We start from the raw sequence: 19,508 nt of genomic DNA on the forward strand, positions 1-19,508 counted from the left end.
GCGCTGGCTCTAATGCTGACTCTCCCCACCCCTTCCCCACCATTCGATGGGTGAGGGGTGCCCGCTGCATAGACAGACCCAAGTCAGCTCGGCCTAACCTGACGTATGGATGGGGTGGAGAAAACCGCCACTCTGTGCTTCCTGAGACATTTGGTTCCTTCTGAGGGTCCTTCAAGTCCTGTTCCCGAGTCCACGCTCACCACCCCACAAGCCCCCAATTCCCAGAAGTCACCAGCCAGGATCTCCCTGGCCCAGAGTCTCCCACTTGCTCTTCAGCCCTATACCTCGGTGTTGCCAGTCCCCACCTCTCGAATTTTCACCCTCATCAAGTGCCCCGCTTTCCAGTCTGGGAATTTCTAACCCCCTTGGCTGTGTTTCCTCCATCCCCAGTGCTGTCCCCCACAACTCAGCCTGGGCCCAACACCAGCTGCTTCCACTCCCAGTGAATGATGCACCCAGGTGTTGAAGGCTTAGTGGTCGCGGCAAATGGCATCCCCATCCAGGGATATGGAAACCAAGGGCTGAGGAGGTGAAGCAGCTTACCCGGTGGGAGGCAGCTCTTGACTCCCTCTCAATTTCTTTTACAAGCTCCAAGAGCTCTGTGGTGGCATCGCCCAGGGCTCCTCAACCTGGAGCCAGCCACAGGCCCCTTTTGAAGGAAACAATTCTTGCAGACCCTCAAGAAAATGACCCCAGCATGAAAACACTGAAAGCCTGGCTGTGACCGTGAAACCCAACTGCAGGTGACCACAGCCACAGAGAAGCCGCGTCTCTGAGACCGGGGGAGCTCCCTTCAGGATGGCCACCAACATGAGAATGCAGTCTGTAAGAATCCTCATGGCACTCCTGGGTCCCTGCGAATCTGGCCTCAAGGATGTGTCCCCAGATGTCCACAGACCTCAATTTGAGAAATAGGATATGAGCCCCAGGGTCTGATGGGGCCCGCTGGAAACTCCCACTCAGCCCCTTGGTGGGCCTGACGAGTCTTAGTATCTCTGAGCTCCAGGCCCCTCGTCTGTGAATGAAGCTGGCACCTGGGACTAGGCAAGGAGAGTCACACCTGGCGCCTGCACAGCCCGGAACCCAAGAAGGACCAGCTCTCAGCTTCTCCCTGGTTCTGAGCCCAACCCACCTCAGCTGGGGAGCTGGGGTTCAGCTCTCCCACACAGGAGGGGCTGGGGGTAGGGGGACTCTGGGGACTGAGTCTGAGGCCAGTATGGATGAGCTGCCTGGCCCCTGCTAACAGACCCCACGCAGACATCCCTCTCCCCCATCACTCACCCAGCCTCCCCTCCAGCAGCATCTAGCTTTCCCCCTTTCTAGGTGACATGGCTTGGCTCTGTGTCCCCACCCAAATCTCACCTTGAATTGTAATCCCCACATGTCAGGGGAGAGACTTGCAGGGAGGTGACTGGATTATGGGGGCAGATTTCCCCTGTGTTGTTTTTGTGATAGTGAGTGAGTTCTCAAGAGGTCTGATGGTTTAGAAGCGTGGCCCTCCCCTCTCGCCCTCTCTCTCCTGCTCCGCCATGGTAAGCCACGCTTGCTTCCCCTTCGCCTTCCACCCTGATTGTAAGTTTCCTGAAACCTCCCAGTCGCACTTCCTGTACAGTCTGCAGAACTGTGAGTCAATTGAACCTCTTGTCTTCTTAAATTACCCAGTCTCAGCTGGGCACGGTGGCTCAGGCCTATAATCCCAGCACTTTGGGAGGCCGAGGCAGGTAGATCACAAGGTCAGGAGTTCAAGACCAGCCTGGCCAAGATGGTGAAACACCATCTCTACTAAAAATACAAAAATTAGCCAGGCATGGTGGCACATGCCTGTACTCCCAGTTACTCGGGAGGCTGAGGCAGGAGAATCACTTGAACCTGGGAGGTGGAAGTTGCAGTGATCTGAGATCGTGCCACTGCACTCCAGCCTAGGCAGTAAGAATGAAACTCCAACTCAGAAAAAAAATAAAAATTACTCAGGCTCAGGTAGTTCTTTATAGCAGTGTGAGAACAACTAACACACTAGGTCTTTCTCTTTAAGGCAGAAATATGAGTAATTTCTCCCATTTAAACAAACAAACAAAACCCCTCTTTTGACCCGCCCATCCCCAGCTAGCATCCCCTTTCTCTGTTCCTGCTTACAGTGCAGCTCCTCAAGAGAGGGGCGTCTGCTCACTGTCATCAGTTTCTCTCCTCTCTCCCCTGACCGACTCCAGTTTGGCTTTTGTGCCCACCTCTCCAAGGAGACTGCTCTTGCTAAGTCCAATGGCCCAGCCCAGCCCTCATCTCACCTGGCCCCTGGACAGCAGGCAATGGAGCCAGTCACTCCCTCCCCCAGTGCTCTGGGCCCTGCTGCCTCCTGAGCTGCTGCTTCTCAGCTTCCATGCTTGGCTCCCTCTCTCTGCCCCAACACTCCAGCATCCAGAGCTCACTGGGACCTCTCCTCTCCCCACACACACACTCCTTGGTGCTCCCAGCCAGCCACCTCTGTACTCTGCCACCACCCCCATCACACGGCCACTCCAGCCTCTCCCTGACTCCAGCGCCTACATGGGTCCCAGCAGGCATCCCACTCTCCACGTGGCCTCCACCCCAGCCCTGCCTTCCCTCCCAGCCTGCTTCTCCTCCCACCCACCCCATCTTACCACTTGGCAAATTCATCCATCTCCTTGTTCCAGCAGAGAACGCTGAAGCCATCCTTGACTTGTGTCATCTTTCTCTCCCCTCAAATCCTTCCATAAACACCGTGACCACACTGCAAAGCTCACAAAGAATCTGACCCCTTCTCACCAGCTCCATGACCACCAGCCGCCCTGGGCCCATCATTCCCACCTGGATGAAGCACCAGCCTCCTAACTGGTCTCCCACTCCGCCCTCGCTCCCAGAGATCCCGTGGGGACATAAATCAGGTCTTGTCAATACGCCTTCAAACCCTACAATGATTTGTCCCACTCTGCATAAAAGACTAAATCCTTACAAACTGCCCACCGGGCCCACATGGCCTGCACCATCTGCCTGTCCCTCCCCCATGACCCCATCTCCTGCCCGTGGCTCTCTGCTTCAGCCACACCGGCCTCCTCACTACTTCCCGGGCTCAGCAGGCATGAACCACCGCCAGGGCCTTTGCACTCGCTGTGCGCTGTGCCCGGCATGCACTGTCCAGGGTCTCCACGTGGCTCGCTCTCTCACGGCCTTTGGCTGTTCGCTCCAGTATCATTCTGATATAGTTTGGATGTTTGTCCCCTTCAAATCTCATGTCACAATGTGATCCCTGGTGTTGAAGGTGGGGCCTGGTGGGATGTGGCTGAGTCATGGGGGCGGATCCCTCATGAGGGACTGGATGCCCTCCTCGAGGTAATGAGTGAGTTCTCACTCTATTACGTACAAGATTTGACTGTTAAAAAGAGCCTGGCTCCTCATCCTCTCTTTTCCATCTCCCCTTCACCCAAGACTGGAAGTCCCCTGAGGGCCTCATCAGAAGCAGAGGCTGGTGCCATGCTTCTCAAACAATCTGCAGACCATGAGCCAAACAAGCCTCTCTTCTTTATGAATTACCCTCAGGTACTCCTTTAGAGAAATGCACACACACCTTCTTGGTCAGCACGCCTGTCCTCCCAGCACTCCCAGTTTCCTCCAAGAGGCCTCCAAGCTCTGCCTTCCCCAGCCTCACAGTCAGGCCTTTTCTGGAGCCCCTGGCACTGTCCACCAGGCCACGCCACGCCACTATGCTCTGTACCTTGTCTGCAAGGCCATATTGTGTCCCACTCCCAGGATGGCTCCCCAGGGCAGGTCTGTCCGCCTCACTGAGCCCAACAAGCCCAGCACAGTGCTGGCTGGGCAAACAGTCAGGCTCTTAATCTATGCTGCTGGTTTCCCAGCTGATGAATGGGAAGAGCACGGAGTGAGCAGCCGATGGTTTGAGCAACTGTGAGTTCCTCTAATGGGGGCACAGCCTAGCTTATAAAGTATGCTCCCAAATGTTGGCCTTTCTCACTGGTCCGAGGAGGGAGGCTTCCTCAGCTTCTCTTATGGATGCAGAGGTGGGAAGACCTTTCACAGGCAAGCTGGAGATGCCAGGAGGGGCCTGGGGCCGGGATATCAGCTGGTCTAAGCAAAACATCTCTGGAGCCAAATGGTCGGGTTCAAACCCTAGCTTTGTGACTCTGGGCAAGTCCTTAACATTTCTGTGCCTCTGTTGCCTTGTCTGTAATGTGGGTTGCTGCAAAAACTAAATGCAAAATATTGATTGGAACAGAGCTTGACAATTAATAAATGCTATATAAATATTAGCTGTTATTGTTTTCACTATTATTGCTGTGATTGCTGGTAGCACAGACTGGGTGACTGACATCTCCCCACGCACCCACAGCCACCATGCAGCTGCCCTCCCTCTCTGGACTCCCAGCCCCTGTGAGCAGCAGGCAGTAAATTTTTCCTGTCTCCTCATAAACCGGGCCTTCCTCCGCTCAGCCATCACCTGGCTGGCAGTGCTGTCAAAAAGACGGATGCCACATCTGCCTTGTTTACGACTTTAATTCCCAAACCCTGTTTTCTGGGCTCCCGGGGAGGGGCTGGGAGGGAAGGAGGAGGCGGTCGCTATCTTCCTGTAGGCTTGACAGCTGCACAGATGCCCCTCTCAGTGACCTCAGCTCGTTGGGGTTGGGGGGACCCATGGGCCACCTGGAAGTGCTTCTTGCAAATCAGCTCCCATCCCTTCCCTGGAAGCAGTGAGGGAAGTAGCACTCTGCTGGAGATGAGGCTCTGGGGAGAATGGAAGGGGATGATATAATTCCCATTTCACAGATGAGGAAATTGAGGCCCCCAGAGGGGAGGTAACCTGCCCAAGGCCACATAGCTAGGAAGTGGCAGCACCAGCAGTCACACCCAGTAGCTGTGTGTTTGAGACAGAATGAGTGCTCACCACCCTACCCTCTAACCCTGACCATGTCAGCACACACCAGTCCAGCCTCCAGCTGCTAGCGTGTGCCACCCTTCTGAGGCTTTCTCAGGTGCAGGAGCCCTCTCTGCCCAGCCATTTGGCAGGCTGGAGGTGCCAAGGAATAATGGCCTCCAGGAGCATCCCTCCACCAATGACTGATGGGGGTTGGCACACACATACCCTGGCTCCCTCTGGCTCTGTGTGGGACGACTGAGAGGCCTGTGCCTCTGTCCCAGGAGGATTCAGTCCAGTTGTTCACAGTGGCAACCAGCTTGATCTCATACCCTGTATCTCTGCCTTCTCTCCTCTTTCCTGCATTCCCCTCCCAAATCAACTACTTGCAATCAAATCCTCATCTTCGGGGGACTCCACTTCAGACAGCCTTGAAGGATAAATCAAATCTTCCCAAAGATAAGACCCCAGGATGAGAGGGTCCTTCCCACCCTCTTGGATGGTCACCAGGACCATCCATCACCTGGGTTGGGAAGGAATGGATTTGGCAAAGCAAAGGACACGGGAGTGTCACCTGCTGTCAGTGAGACCTTGAGCAGGGCAGGCCTGTGGGACTGAAACAGGTAGAGGCCAACTACGGAATGGGAACATCCAGGAGAGCGGAGTGAGCTGATCCTGAAGAGGTGAGGGGAAGCCAGAATCTGGAGAAAGAGTGGGGCAGGTGGAGAGTATGTCTCGGAGACCACAGAGCATGGCTGGGCTGACTAAGGGCAAGAGGGAGGAGCCCCAGAGTAGTGAGAGGGAAGGACAGGAAGTGGGCAGAAGGCAGGGCCCAACACTGGCTTCAGAGCCAGGCTACCTGGGCAAAAATCCAGCACTGACAACCCTCTAGCTCTGTGATATTCACAAGTTGCCTCAGTTTCCTCTTCTGTAAAATGGGAGTTGCATCTGTGACCATCTATACCACCCACCTTCAGGATGGCACATTCTTTCCACATAACAGACAGAATTGGTACCAACAGACTTGGACTATTAGATTACCCAATTGCCTGTCTAAATCCCGACTCTCCCATTTCCTCTATATCAGCAATAACAATCATTTTATCAGCACCTATCATATATTTCATTCTCAGCCAGCCTCCTCACATGCTTTCTCTCTAAACCTCACAGCCACTGAGATAGCTGTTGCCTTCCCTGTTCTACAGACAGCAGCGGAGACTCAGAGAAGTAAGATAACTTGTCCAAGGTCACACAGCAGGGAGGAGGCAGAGCCAGACTCAGACTCAGGGGTGGGTCCTTCCCCTGCCCCTGCTCCCAGCTCTCTGTGGGTGTCACTCCAGCCCTCCTGCCCTAAGGCCTTCTCTGGCAGGACAGGCTCAGCTCAGGGGCAGGGCCATGGTGAAACCAGAGCTGCCTGCCCCTCCCCCAGAGTCTCAGGTCCCACAAACATTCCCAGCAGTACCCCCACCTGCCCCTCACCTCACCCAGAGACAGACCAACAGGCTCCTGGCGCCTGGTCTGGGGCCACACAGGGACTCTTACCCACCTCTGCTGGGGCTCCCAACGCAGCAGGAAGGATTCAGGTCGGCTGAGACCCACTGCGTCCACTAGAGCCTCTGCCCCGTTGCTCATGCCACCCCCCAACCCAGCCTAGGGTGCATGCGTCCTCCCTCCAAGCCAGAGGCTCCCAGACTTTGCTGCACAGTAGAAGCACCTGGGGCACTTCAAAACATCCCAATGCTCAGGTTGCCTCCAGTGCAAATTAAACCAGAAGGTCTAGGGTATCCGTATTTGTAAAAGATTCCCAGGTGATTCAGTGTGAACAAAGCTTGGAAACCACCGCTCCAGCCCTAAATACACATTAAAATCACCTAGGGAGCACTATAAAAATCCACAGCCTAGGCCCCACCCCTCAGATTCTGAGCTAGTTGGTCTGGGGGTGGCACCCTGGCCTCGTGTTAAAAGCTCCCAGGTGACTCGAACGCACCTCCAGGTTTTACAGCTGCCACTGACAGATCGGAAAGTGCCTCCATTAAGGCTTCACTTCCTTCCAGAGACACCCTCTGGGCCAGCTCATCAATCCCGTTGCTCAGATGAGAAAGCAAAGGCCCAGAAAGGTCACAGAGCTTGCCTCAGGCTCACAGCAAAGCTCTGTGCTTTTTTGCTTTTTTTTTTTTTTTTTTTGAGATGGAATTTCATTCTGTTGCCCAGGCTGGAGTGTAGTGATGCAATCTCGGCTCACTGCAACCTCCACCTCCCAAGTTCAAATGATTCTCATACCTCAGCTTCCCGAGTAACTGGGATTACAGGTGCCTGCCACCACACCCAGCTCATTTTTGTATTTTTACTAGAGATGGGTTTTGCCATGTTGACTGGGCTGAACTCCTGATGTCAGATAATCCACCCACATCGGCCTCCCAAAGTGCTGGGATCACAGGCCTGAGCCACCATGCCCAGCGGAGCTCTGCGCTCTTCTGAACCCTGCTCCAGTCCTCCTTCCCCACCTGTGCTGACCATCAGACCAAATGCCTCCCTTAGAACTGCTGGAGAGGTTCGTGAATCCTGCCCCAAGAACTAGAAGTCTAGACAGAGCCTACAGGAACTGACGAAAGCCTTCTCCCTTCCTACCCATCCCAGACAAAGAGGAGATTCCAGAAAGCCCTTCTCCTTGACAGCCCACACCCCTCGACAGCCTAGACACTGGGTCCAGGAGGCCCCAGCTGTCCATCTTGCCACCGCTTCCAGTCTTCCCTCCCCACCCCACCCCCATCCCTTCCATTCCCATCCTTACCCCCGAGCTAGGTCTGGGGAGCTACAGTCAGGGTGCCCAATTTTCCATCCCACGTGGGCACTTCCAAGAACCGGAGGGGATACTCTCAATAATGACCCCAGAACACAGGAGACAGGATACACAGCCACCCCACCCGTGAGAGCTCAGCCTCCACACCAGGCATGTTTGCACTTCTCACACCTCTGTGGTGATCACTGCCTGATTCAGGCATTTGCTGTGCAGCCTCAGGCAAGGCACTTGGTCTCTCCGACTCTCCATATCCTCATCTAGAGTGCAGGAATCGTAAGAGTTCCTAGAGTTGCTGTGAGAGTGAAATGTCTTTTACATTCTAAAGACGATGTCTTTAAAGTGTTTGGAACACAGTGGATACATAGTAAACAGCAGTGTTTATGTTTAGCTCACCCAGGAATACGCAAGCCTCATGTAAGACACAGGCACACACACCCCTTCTCTCTCAGGAACACCAACTCTCACACACACGAAGTCACATGCCACAGATGTATTCACACACACGGCCACCTGTGCACACTCACATACCTGCACTCACTCTGCAGATCGGATAGGTTTGGCTGTGAGCTTCTCCGGGTCCCCAGTGGTCCAGTGGCGGCAAGTCCCTTTGGGCTCTGGCCACCAGAGGGCAGCATGCTCCCCACCCACCCTCATCATACTCCCTTCTCCCCACACCCTGGAGGACCTGTCTGCCAAAGATTCCATGCAGCCTGTGCCCCGCCCTTTGCCCAACTGCACATTCGAGTCTGGGAGGATACAGGGGGCAACTCATCATCCTCATTTAAGCACCCCTCAAGCCGAGAGGCACCAGAGCACCCCAATGTTATTGAGACTGGGTCCTGCCGCAGAGTGACCCAGACCCAGGGCATGAAAAGACCCCTGTCCAGATGTATCTGAAGTGGACACACCACGATGGCTACCTAGGGGGTGGGGGGCCTAGGGCTCAGACCCAGGTGCAAGTTGTGCTCTACCACCCTCCATCTATGGGAATTCAAGTCCCTCTACTCACCTCCTCTGAGCCTCCGTTCTCCCATCTGTAAAATGGGCCGATCACTGCCCCTCCCCCGTGCAGTTCATCCCACTCCTGTGAGGGCTCAGATGTCACCTGTGCAAGCAGGCTGTCCCTGGCCACTTCACAGCTGCAGATTCCCTTCTCCTCACACTTTCCATTCTTGTTATTATCTGTTTTGTTTCTCCTGCACGTTTCTGTTCTGACATGTTCTATAATTCACTCATCGTGTTGATTGTCTCCCATTAGAATAAAATCTCCGAGTGCCATTGGACTCTTTCTTCACTGCTACATAGCCAGGCTTTCACTGGGGCAAGCTACGCCTGGGAGCCAACCTGGTGCTTACTGAGTGACGGAGGGAACCTTGGGGGGAACCCTGGGGTGGTTTCTGGGAAGTGCCCAGCCTGGTATGCGTCAAGACTGGACACAGGACAAGAGGGGTCAGTCAGTTCAGGGCTGTGGGTTCGCCCTAAGGACGTCCACATCAACCAGGAGGCAGCCAGAGGCCTTGCCACTCCCAAGGATCTCAGGGCCACACCCCAAATCAGCTTCGGCCCCGCCCCTCCAGGCCCCGCCCCAGGGCCTCCCAACTCCACCGGGTGCCTGCCCAACTCCGGAGATTCTCAGGTCAGGCCCCTGGGCTCGACTCCTCCTAGAGCCCACTGGAGCCCGCCCAGCCCCGCCCAGCCCCCCGCAGCCCCGCCCAGCCCCCCACAGCCCACGAGCTCACTGGTGCACTTCTTGACGTGGCTGCCCTTCTTGAGAGCGTGGCGGCTCAGCTTGCAGTGGAAATTGTCCTCCCAGAACTCTGCAAACCAGATGTTGCGCCGGTTGTTGTCCAGTGTGCGGCTGGAGAAGTAGCGGTCGAAGCCTGGCAGGGCACCAGGAAGTCAGGGCCTCACTGGCCTCCTTCCCACCAGCGCCAGCCCTTCCCACCTCCCCCAGGATGAGATGGCCCAGGCAGAGGGAGAGAGACCCAAAGGAGCACATCCTCTGATCCAGGAGAAAACAAAATGTGGAGCATTTCATTTCATTCAAAATGAAAAGAGCTGTATTAGGTCCCAGGGGAGCGTGTGTAATCTACAACTGCTGCCTTTATGGAAGAGAAGCGCACCGATGAAGATGTTTCCACGGCCTTTAACCGCTGCAATGCTAACAGCAGGCTCTGAGGAGCCGCCTGGGAGTCCTGAGATTACCGCACAGAGGCTGGGAGGACTGTCCAACCCTGGGAGCACCCAAAGAGGAGGCCAGGAAGGATGAAAGAGGTGGGGACCACCCAGGCCACACAGCAAGACCAGGACCTGGACCTTCTCCCTTCATATCCAGGATGTCCCCGTCACTGACAGAGGCAGCCTCCCTCTCCCACATGCTCTGCACGGCTCATAGTTCTGCTCTCAGCCTGGGAAACCCTGTCCTAGGGTGGGCAAGTAGGTGGTGAACACCACCCTCTCCTCCTCCCAGACGCCCCTCCTGCCATACTGACTATACCCGGCCCTGTGGACTGAGCTGCTCTGTATGGGCCAGAGGCCTGAAAGCTCAGCGAGGCCCATGGAAATGTCCACGTGGGAGCAAAATGACTGGCTGCATGACAGGAGACTCGCTGGCATTGAGCCGGAGCTTTGGCCTGCAATAGGATTTCTCAGCCTCGGCGCTGTGGACACTCTGGGCAGGACAACTCCTGTCGGGGGCTGTCCAATGCACCACAGGATGCCGGGCAGCACCCGGACCTCTACCCACTGGAGGCTGGCAGCAGCATCCCCCAATTGTCAACACCAAAAATGGCTCCAGAAATTGCCAAATGCCCCTTGGGGGGCAAAATCACCCCCAGATGAGGACCACCGTTCTCAAATGTTCCTGAGAGAAAAGGAACTTGTCAGGCAAGTCCTGGATTCCCGCCCCAGCTCGGCAGCTCGCTGCGCTATGTGCCTGAATCTCTCTGAGCCCTGCATATCCATCTACTCAAGGTGGGCAAGAGTGAATCACAGGGTGGCTGGGAGGCTAAAGGAGCTGTCCGTCAGGGGCGTGGCATGCGTAAGCACCGTAAGCACAGTTATCCCCACACTGTGTTGATTATGGCTTGGGGTGGTTGGAAACTCCCACTATGTGTGATGGGGGTGGGGGTTGGATGCGTGATGGATGTGGGAATGGATGGGGCAGGAAGGCATGTGTCTGAGGGGATGGGGCTGGGCAGAGGTGGTTCTGGGGCCTGAGCCAGACACAGGGCAGGTGTGGAGGGGAAGATGGGTGTGGTCTTTGCAGGGACAGATGTGGCCCTGGGGATTTACACTGGGCCTGTAGGCAGGTGTAGGCCCAGGGGCAGGTTTGGATGACAGGGTAGCCATAGGCCTATGGACAGGTATGGGCCAGGGCACTCCCTCTGCCTCAGGATGAAGAGAGGACACTGCTGTGTGACCTTGAGCAAGTCCCTCCCCTCCTCAGGCCTCAGTGTCTTGGGAGGTGCCTTGGAAAGGCCGATGTCCACAGTCCCTCCCAGCTCCATTAACGCTGGCTCCTACTGAAGGGAGGGAGGGCAGGGAAGGAGAGGGCCCAGGGAGCCTTCTCCCCACGGTGAGGACTGTCAGGTCCCTGCCAAATCAGCCCATTCATGGGAACATCACACCTCATTCCCTGTGAAGTTCTGGCCAGAGAAGTTCGTTCCTGCCCAGGAGACTGTGGGTTCTGCCCCAAGAGGAGGGGGTTCAGGGCAAGGCAGGCCCAACCTCAGTGCCACCCAGAGCCTGCCAAGCCCAGGCAGACTCTGCAGAAAAGCCCTGTCCTTTAGCCCTGGCCGGCAGCTCCCAGCCCTCTTCTTAGTGGACTCTCCACACACCTTCCACCCCAAAAAAAATCCCTGAGAAGGGAGGAGGAAAGGTCCTGAATCTGGATTCAAATTCTGCTGTGTTGAGTGTGGCATAAAAGACCTCCCAACCTAGAACCTCCAAACACAAGAGGCTGGGGGCCATGGAAGAGGAAGGACGGCTTTGGAAAGAGGAGGAGCAGGAAAGGAAGGAAGTGGGAGGGGCGAGAGGAGGAGCAGTCCAGAATGGCGCCGACCACCAGTGCCCGCCCGGCCTACCTCGCACGGACATCCTCTTGGGGAGGATGGTGACAGCCCCCTCAGCCACCTCCTCCAGATGCAGCACCGGTGCAATCTTGGAGCCCCAGCTGTCAGAGCCCATCCAGAAGAAATGGCCTGTCTGGTTGGCCCTTCGCGCTGCCTCCAGCACACGCCTGTAGAAACACACACCAGCCCAGCCCAGCCGTGTTGGTCCATGCACCTGCCCCCACTCCTGGCCACACTTGCTGTGGGCCCACAGCCCTGACCCCCAGGAGCCCAGAGTCCACAACTGTCCCGGCACCCATGCCCATGGGTTCCCCCTGTGCCCCGCCCCCACCTACCCATAGGCTTATGGCTACTGCCTCATCCAACCTGTCTGCCCCTGGGCCCATGCCTGCCTGCAGCCCCAGTGTAATTCTCCAGGCCCCCATCTGTCCCTGCAAAGACCACCACTGTACCCCCAGATCCACACCCACCCCATGTCTGTTTCAGGCCCCAGAACCACCTCTGCCTACCCCATCGCCTGAGACACATGCCTTCCTGCCCCATGCATCCCCATACCCTGCCCATCCTCACACCCATCCACCACCACACAACCGCCCCCTTTCCCCACTGCACATGCTGCCTCCGGCCCAAGGCTCCCTCTTCATTCACCGCCCTCTGTGCCAAAAGCCCAGGCCCTTCAGACAGCTGCTCCCCACACTCTGAGTGGGAGTGGGTGATGGAGGGAGGCAGGTATGCAGCTGCCCTACGCTCACACGCAGCCCAGTCTGCCTGCGATGGTAATCCAGATCAAACCAGGGACCCAAAAGCCCAGCCTGGGCCACAGAGCCTGCAGCAAGCGCTCAGCCAGGGCTTCGGGAGGCATGAATGAAGTGGCCTCTCCAAGATATCTCTCCAGAGGGGAAAACAAGGAGGAAAGGGCAGCATTCCCCTAACCCAGCTCCCACGGAGTGACTAGGCAGGGAGGAGGTGAGGAACTTGCTCATGTCACACAGCAAGCAAGAGGCTGTGATACTAGACACTGTCCAGGCCCTTCCATCAGTGGGGACCAGGGCACAGACCCCAGGGCTCAGGGGTGGCTGCTAGGCCTGTGCAGGAGGCGGCCAGCAGGGGCTGGAGAGCCTGGGCTTTCAGGGAGAAATGGATGTTTCCAGGCTGCAGAGCCTTCACCTGAGCTGGTCTTGTCCATCGTCATCCCCCCGCCATGTCCATCATCTCCCAGTGCCTGAGGCCTTCCAGCCCCGCTCACCAGTGTAGCCCCTGCCCCCACATCCTAGGTCACCACTAATGGCAGGTAAGGCTGCTCTCAGAACCCACACCCACACCCTGTTAATACCCACCTGCATCCGGCCAGCCTCAGATGGCCAGAGCTCCCAACCGTCCAGCCCTGCAGAGTCACCTGGGTTTATTTTTACTTCTGTTTGCTTATGAAAACGCATGTGGATTTCCAGAAATGACCCTCTCCTCCCACCCGCTTCCCGCAGCCTGCTCCGGAAGTCAGTCTAGCTCCCTTCCAGACCTCCCCTAGGGGCCTCTTCTCTGGGACAAAAGGCCCAGAGCATTCAGTCCCCCTCCCAGCACGTGGGTCCATCTGAGCTGAAGGTGTCCCCCAAAACAGCAGGCCTGGAGTGAGCTGCAGAGCTGGGTGGGGTGAGGGAGCCGAGTCTTGCCAGGCTTTGGGGTGGGAGTAGGGGGCAGGAGCTGGCTGAGCCGTGGCCGTCAGAAACATTCAGAGCCGGAACTCAGGGGACCTGCACGCCTCAAGGGACTGGGCGCTGCCTCTGTGCAGCTCTGAGGGTGTCAGGATGGGACTGGAGGGCTCCCCTCCCTGGCCTTTCACTGCCTGAGACACCACCACTGCAGTTGGTCGTTTTGTCCTTTGAGGCCAAAGCCCTCCTCCATCCCTCCAGGGACCCCCCAGTGGCCTGGGAGGGGATCTGTTTTGCAGCAATGCTGGAGTCCACGTTAGGGCCTTTCCAAATGAGAAACGGTTTGGAAGCAGTGGTCAGGAATAGGAGGAGCCACCTGGGAAGGGCTGGGCACACAGGGCAGCCTTGGCTGGTCCAGTGAGGGGAGTCTGAGGGCACAGCAGGCTCTGCCAGCCTGGGTCAGATATCTGAGGAGGCCTGGCAGGGGTCACACCTGCTCTCACCCTCCTCTCTGAAGGAGAAGTGGCCAGCGGGGACTAGAGGACCCTACCAGATTCTGAGCAGGGCAGTAACTCCCCCCAGCCTGGGGCTCCCTGAGGACAAGGCTGTGCCTCCCCTCAGCCTGGTCGCTCTGAGCCTAAGCCAAGACTAGAACCACACACAACCCAGACCTCGTCTCTGTATCCTGAGCTCACCACAGAAAGGAGGGAGGGGCTGAGGGTTGGCCCACATTTACTGGGTGCCTATTTCATGCCAGATGCTACTCTAAGCCTTTTATGCACATTCCTGCATTGAATTCTCAAATGCTGTCAGGAAGGTATCGTGAGCTCATTTGTTTTTTAGCAGCAGAGGCCCAGAGAGGTTAAGAAATTCACCTGAGATCACACAGCTAGTAGGTGGGAGAACAGCATTAGAACCTAAGTGGTCTGGCCCCAAGCCCATAGCCTCAGCCCTCTGTTAAATCACCCAGGTAGCCATCTCTAGCAGCTGGAATGGATGCAAGAATGGAGAGGGGAGGGAAGTGGTGCCCCATAGCAGTGGCCTGCACTCCAGCCTGGGGGTCTCCCTGCCCACACACCCACTCACCTGTACCCACCTCTGGATCCTAGGGTGGGGTCAGGCTCACCTGGGAAAGTAGGACAGGACCCATGGCTCTGCCCACACTGCATGGATCCCGATGCCCACCCCGCTGCTGCCTGCCCTCACCTGATGTCATCCTCATTGGCAAAGATGATGACTGCCCTCGCGTTTGAGGTCTCCAGGAGGCGGCGGATGATCTTGTCGAACTCGCCTGCCTTGGGCTCCCGGGGTATCTTCACCGACTGGGCGATGCACACGCCCCCTGCAGGAGGGGCACCAGTTAGTTGAGGCAGGCAGGGGAGCCTGAGTCTCCCCACCACTCTCCCAACACACTCCAGGAGATGGGGGCTGGGTGCCGCCCAGGCTCCCCAGCCCGACTCCCAACCCTGGGGTCCCAGCCTCTGGATATAGGCTGTGCAGTCAAAATAGCTGCAGTATCAGTCTTGGCTCCCCTTACCAGCTGGTGACCCTGGGCATGTCACTTAAGTACTCTACCTCAGTTTCCCCATACAGCAGCTAGAAGCAGCACAGCATCATACTTAGGAGCTAGACTGCCTGGGTTCAAATCTCAGCTCTGCCACTTACTGCTGTGTGACCTTAGGTCAGTTACTGAACCTCTCTGTGCTGCACGTACATCACCTATAAAGTGAAAATAATGATATCACCTATTTCATAGAATTGTAATAAAATAAGTAAGGTAATGCATGTAAAGACAACATCCGGTACCTAGTGTTTCGTAAATGTTGATTATTTGTATTGTAACCACCTCATAACGTTTCTTGGAGGGTTAAATCTGGGAAGAGAGCCCACCCTGAGGCACTGTGACTGCTACACCCACATCTGCACACCTCTCAGGGCTCCTGTCCCTGGCCCCCATCACCAGGCCCTTGGTAAGAACAGCATGCGCAGCCACTAGGGCTGGAACCAACAGGAGAGGGTCAATACTTGGTGTTGTCGGGATTCATGCCCAGGTTGGGCGGCCATCAGAGGCCCAGGGAGCACTTGGGTGCAGCCAGTCCCCAGCCCCAGACGTGCCTCTCGAGTGCGGGCAGGGGACAGATGTCATTCATGTATTTAAATCCCACTCGACCTCCGGGTACAGAGCATCTGCAGGCCATGCTGGTATCAGCCACTGCCTTTAACGGATGAGGAAACTGAAGCTCAGGGAAGAGAAGTGGCTTACCCAGAGCCACACAGTTCTGAGTCCAGGAGCTGGAGACCCCAGAGAATAAGACCCCAGAGGCCTCTGGTGGCAGTCGATGGAAAAGCATGAGGGATTAATCTTGAAGCCAGCCCTGGTATCTAGCTGCTGCCCTCCTCTGGATCCCACTCAACTCAACACAGTGCCTCAAACCAAACACCTTGGCTAAGTACCCCTTGAGGTCCAGGTTGGGGCCACCTGAGCCTTCTACACAGACTTGTCCCAATACATCAGAAAATTCTGGGTGGAGCTGCCAGGGGCTCAGACTGCAGGAAACACGACTACCACCAGCCCCACAGGGCAGTGCCAGCACCCATCTCCACCCACGGAGGGGCCCCTACCCGTGGGCAGGGAGATGGCCGGCAGGGAAGGCTGCCCAAAGACAGTGACACCGGGCTGAGTCCTTAGAGGATGTAAGTGGCCAGGAGGTAGGCAGTCTAGGGAGAACAGGGTACCCTCACTGGAAAGAGTGGCTGCTCTGTGCCCAGCGCCTGCTGGCCTGGGGCCACAGGACACAACACACACACACACGCACACACGCGTGCACACACACACAACTCCTCGGGTCCCTCCTAACACACCAAGGAGTCCCAAGTGCTAGAGAAGAGCATGGTTACTAGGAGCTCATGGGGAGGGGAGAAGGAGCAAGTGTGCTTGGGTAGGACTGGGGTCCCTGTCAGTCTGGGGCCACAGAGACAGCCACGGGAGGCAGCTACTGGCTGCGCCACTGGCCGGGCCACCTCTCAGCTCCCAGCTAAACCCTCCATATGGTTTCTTTCCACTTAGAAAGTGGGCCAATTGTGACATTTCTCCCCCCCATCTGGGGAGACAGATGGACAGAGGAAGAGGCTGGACTGGGAGGGGAAGGCAGGGGAGGATGAGCCACCTGGCTGCAGGAGCCAGGAGGAAGGCAGGGGAAGGGAGTTAATTGCTCTCAAACAGGGAGAAATTGTTAAGTCATATTTCTGAGTGACGCTCCTCTAAGAGGATCCATGTGATGGTCCTGCCTGGCACCTCAGGGCATATCTTGCAAGCTTCGTTTTGCTGGTGAAGGAAGGATTAGGTGGCCACAGCTCAGTTAGCAGGAGGGTGAGTGAGCCACAAGGTACTTGAGATGCAAGCGCAGTCTGAGGAGGGTCTGATGTTCTCACAACTTCAGGACATTCAGACCGAAGGGGAGAGCGGGGGGAGGGAGCATGCAGAGCTCCATAATACTAAGGAACATTTATGGAGTGTCCAATGCATGGTAAATGCTACTCTGCAAATTTTACATGGACTCACTCACCTGAGGTCAGTGTAATCACCATATCTCCAATTTATAAATGAGGAAATTGAGGCACAGAGAGGTTAAGTAGCTTCCCCAGTTTCATGAAGACAGTCAGGGGCAGAGCTGGGGTTTGAACTTGGGCCATCTGGCTCCAGCGGCCAGCTGTCAGCCAGTCATGAAGGGAAGGGATAGGGTTGTGGAGTCGAGAGGGCTTGTGTGTCCATGAGCATGGCAGGCATGGCGCCCGCCCTGGGGTGAGTGCCCACTAGTGTTGCTGCCCCAGGATGAGAAACCAAGTGCCCATGGAGTCCCTTTGTTTCACAGCCCTATTGTCAGCAATGGCTGCTCAGGGGTGTGGGGAAAGGAGCTGGCTCACAAGCCAGGCCCTCTCCTGGGGAGATACAAGCTCCTGGCAGTGGCACAACCTCTGCCTCAACTGCTGTCTTGGCGCCTACTGCAGCCAGAGAGGACCGGAGGCCCTGAGCACCCACCGCATGCCTGGCACCGTGCGAGGCCCAGTCTCCATGAAACTCACACATTAGCAGGTGCTAATATCCCCATCTTACAGATGAGGAAACTGAGGCTCAGGGTGCTAAATAGCCTAGCCAAGGTCACACAGCCAGTCAGCAGGACTGCAGTCCGGGTCTGTGTCCAGAGCCTCCCTCAGGCGGAGAGGCCCCCACTTCCTGCAGCCCCTCCCCTCCCTTTCCTTGCAAAGCAATTACTCCACAGCAACCACTGAGAATAAAGGGCACTGTTTCAAGAGCCGGAGCCTCTTCTGCAGCCTCTGTTGTTTAGGGGGGTTAGCATGCAGATACACACACACACACAGAATGCACGCTCTGGCATAGAGCCACGTCCACCACTGACACAGCCCACCCTGTGCACTCCAGGCCGCGCTGCTACAGACCCAAAGTCACACCAAGCCCAGCAGCCATCCCTCTGCCCAGTCCCTGGGCCACATGGCTAAGACTCCTGCAGATGCCCGCTTCAGACCTCTCCCCCAGGGAGGGGCACTCCTCCTCACCCTGTGCCCTTCCCCCAGTGTCACTGAATAAAATAAGAACCCATGGGTCCAGTGAGAGGAGATAAAATCAAATTTAAGCCCACAAAGCCCTCCCCCTATCTCAGGGCAGAGGCTGAGCCCTCCACCCCCCAGGCTCCAGGCACAGGATCATATGTGGAGGGAGACACACATGAAGAAGCCTGGGAGTCCACCTTGGCAAGCATCTGCACAGCCTCCTGCCAGGACCCCAGCCCCCCAGGCTCCTAACAAACACCCAACTGCCACTTGTCAGCTGCAAGCTCTGCCATCCCAGCCAAGCTGGAGCCTCTGCTCGCCGGCCAGGGGCAGGAAGCCACAGCCACTTGCCAAGAAAATCCAAGCATATCAAGTCCGTAGGGACCTTGGAGACCTCCTGGCCCAAGCTGGATGGACAGTAAAGAGATAGAGGCCAGAGAGGCCTTGCCTGGGGGTGCACAGTAGCAGGGGCAGAGCCACCGCCAGGCGAGGTTCTCACCACTGCACTGGGAGGTTTGGGATCCAGGCCAGCCCCTGAATGCTTTCCAACAGGACCCGCTACCTCTCCCAGCTCCGCGCCTCCTCCCCAGCCTACCCAGGCTCCACGCCTCCCCTTCTCCCTGGGCCGTCCCACCCATCAAAACCAACTTATGCTTGCCCCATCCCTCAGGGCCTCCTTTACTATAAGGCCCTGGACACGTGATCAAGGCTTGTCCATCAGAAGCCTGCGCAGAGCCACATGGCAGCGTCTAGTAACACTGAATGCGCTGGCTGCCCGCAAGCCAGGGCTTCCCCATCCACACTCATCCCCAGGGAAACCCCAGCACGTGGGCACAGGAGACCCACACAAAGTCGCTCAACACAGCACTGTCTGAACCTGCAAAAAGATGGAAACAACCTAAATGTTGTATAACAGAAGAATGAATAAACTGCACTACCTGGGGTTGTCCATGCCTGAGGTGAGCTCAGGTTTACAGGAGGTCTGACCCGGGCAGCACCCTCTGACCTGCCCTGGCAGCACTTCCCATCCTCCCTGGCATGGCTCACCCCACCCCACCTGTCTCAAAAAGTCCTCCCACTATGCTGCAAGGTCACCCCCTCCAGCAGCCTCCAGATCCCCTGCCTTCAAGGACCCCCCAACCCCCGCCACTTGTGGGATGTGCCCACCTGGTGCAGTCAGGCTGGGCCGGCGGAAAGAAAAGGCTTCCCACGAGAGGAGCCGGCTTGTGCCCCTGCCTCCCAACTCCCCGGTGTGGGGAGACAGTCAGGGGTCCTCCGAGCTGTCACCCTGGAGACTGGGCTCCAGACAAGGAAGGTGAAAAGTCCTTCTCCCAAACCCTGAGCCAGCTCCCTCTGGTCCCCAGGCTTGGCCTCTCGGGGCTCAGCCGCTGGTCCTGAGGCCAGCAGAGACATAGGCACATCCTCACTTTCTCCTTTCCTTTAAAAAAAAAACTTTTAAATTTAAAAAGAGAGGAAAACAATGAAAAGACAAATCCTAGGAATTCAAGTGGAAAAATCTACATTATGGCAAAATGTGA

The 19,508-nt window shown here is 56.6% G+C and overlaps 1 protein-coding gene across 30 annotated transcripts in view; it reads right to left on the reverse strand.

Moving 5' to 3' along the window:
* The window catches only part of GRM4 (glutamate metabotropic receptor 4), a 151,169-nt gene that overhangs the window by 54,565 nt on the left and 77,096 nt on the right, over positions 1 to 19,508 (reverse strand). For 29 of the 30 annotated variants that reach the window (XR_013534167.1, XR_013534168.1, XR_013534172.1 and 26 more), the window contains 3 exons: positions 14,608 to 14,743; positions 11,768 to 11,922; positions 9,422 to 9,562 (listed from right to left, as the gene is read on the reverse strand). Coding sequence is in view for 21 of the 30 variants with exons in the window: in XM_078368983.1 (XP_078225109.1) it covers positions 9,422 to 9,562; positions 11,768 to 11,922; positions 14,608 to 14,743 (432 nt within the window). In the remaining 9 variants the exon portion in view is untranslated. Of the gene's footprint in view, positions 1 to 9,421; positions 9,563 to 11,767; positions 11,923 to 14,607; positions 14,744 to 14,976; positions 15,121 to 19,508 lie in introns of those variants that run through there. The other variant, XM_078369002.1, reaches the window with a different exon arrangement.

The sequence above is a fragment of the Callithrix jacchus genome, chromosome 4, assembly GCF_049354715.1.
Source record: "Callithrix jacchus isolate 240 chromosome 4, calJac240_pri, whole genome shotgun sequence".
NCBI lineage: Eukaryota > Metazoa > Chordata > Mammalia > Primates > Cebidae > Callithrix > Callithrix jacchus.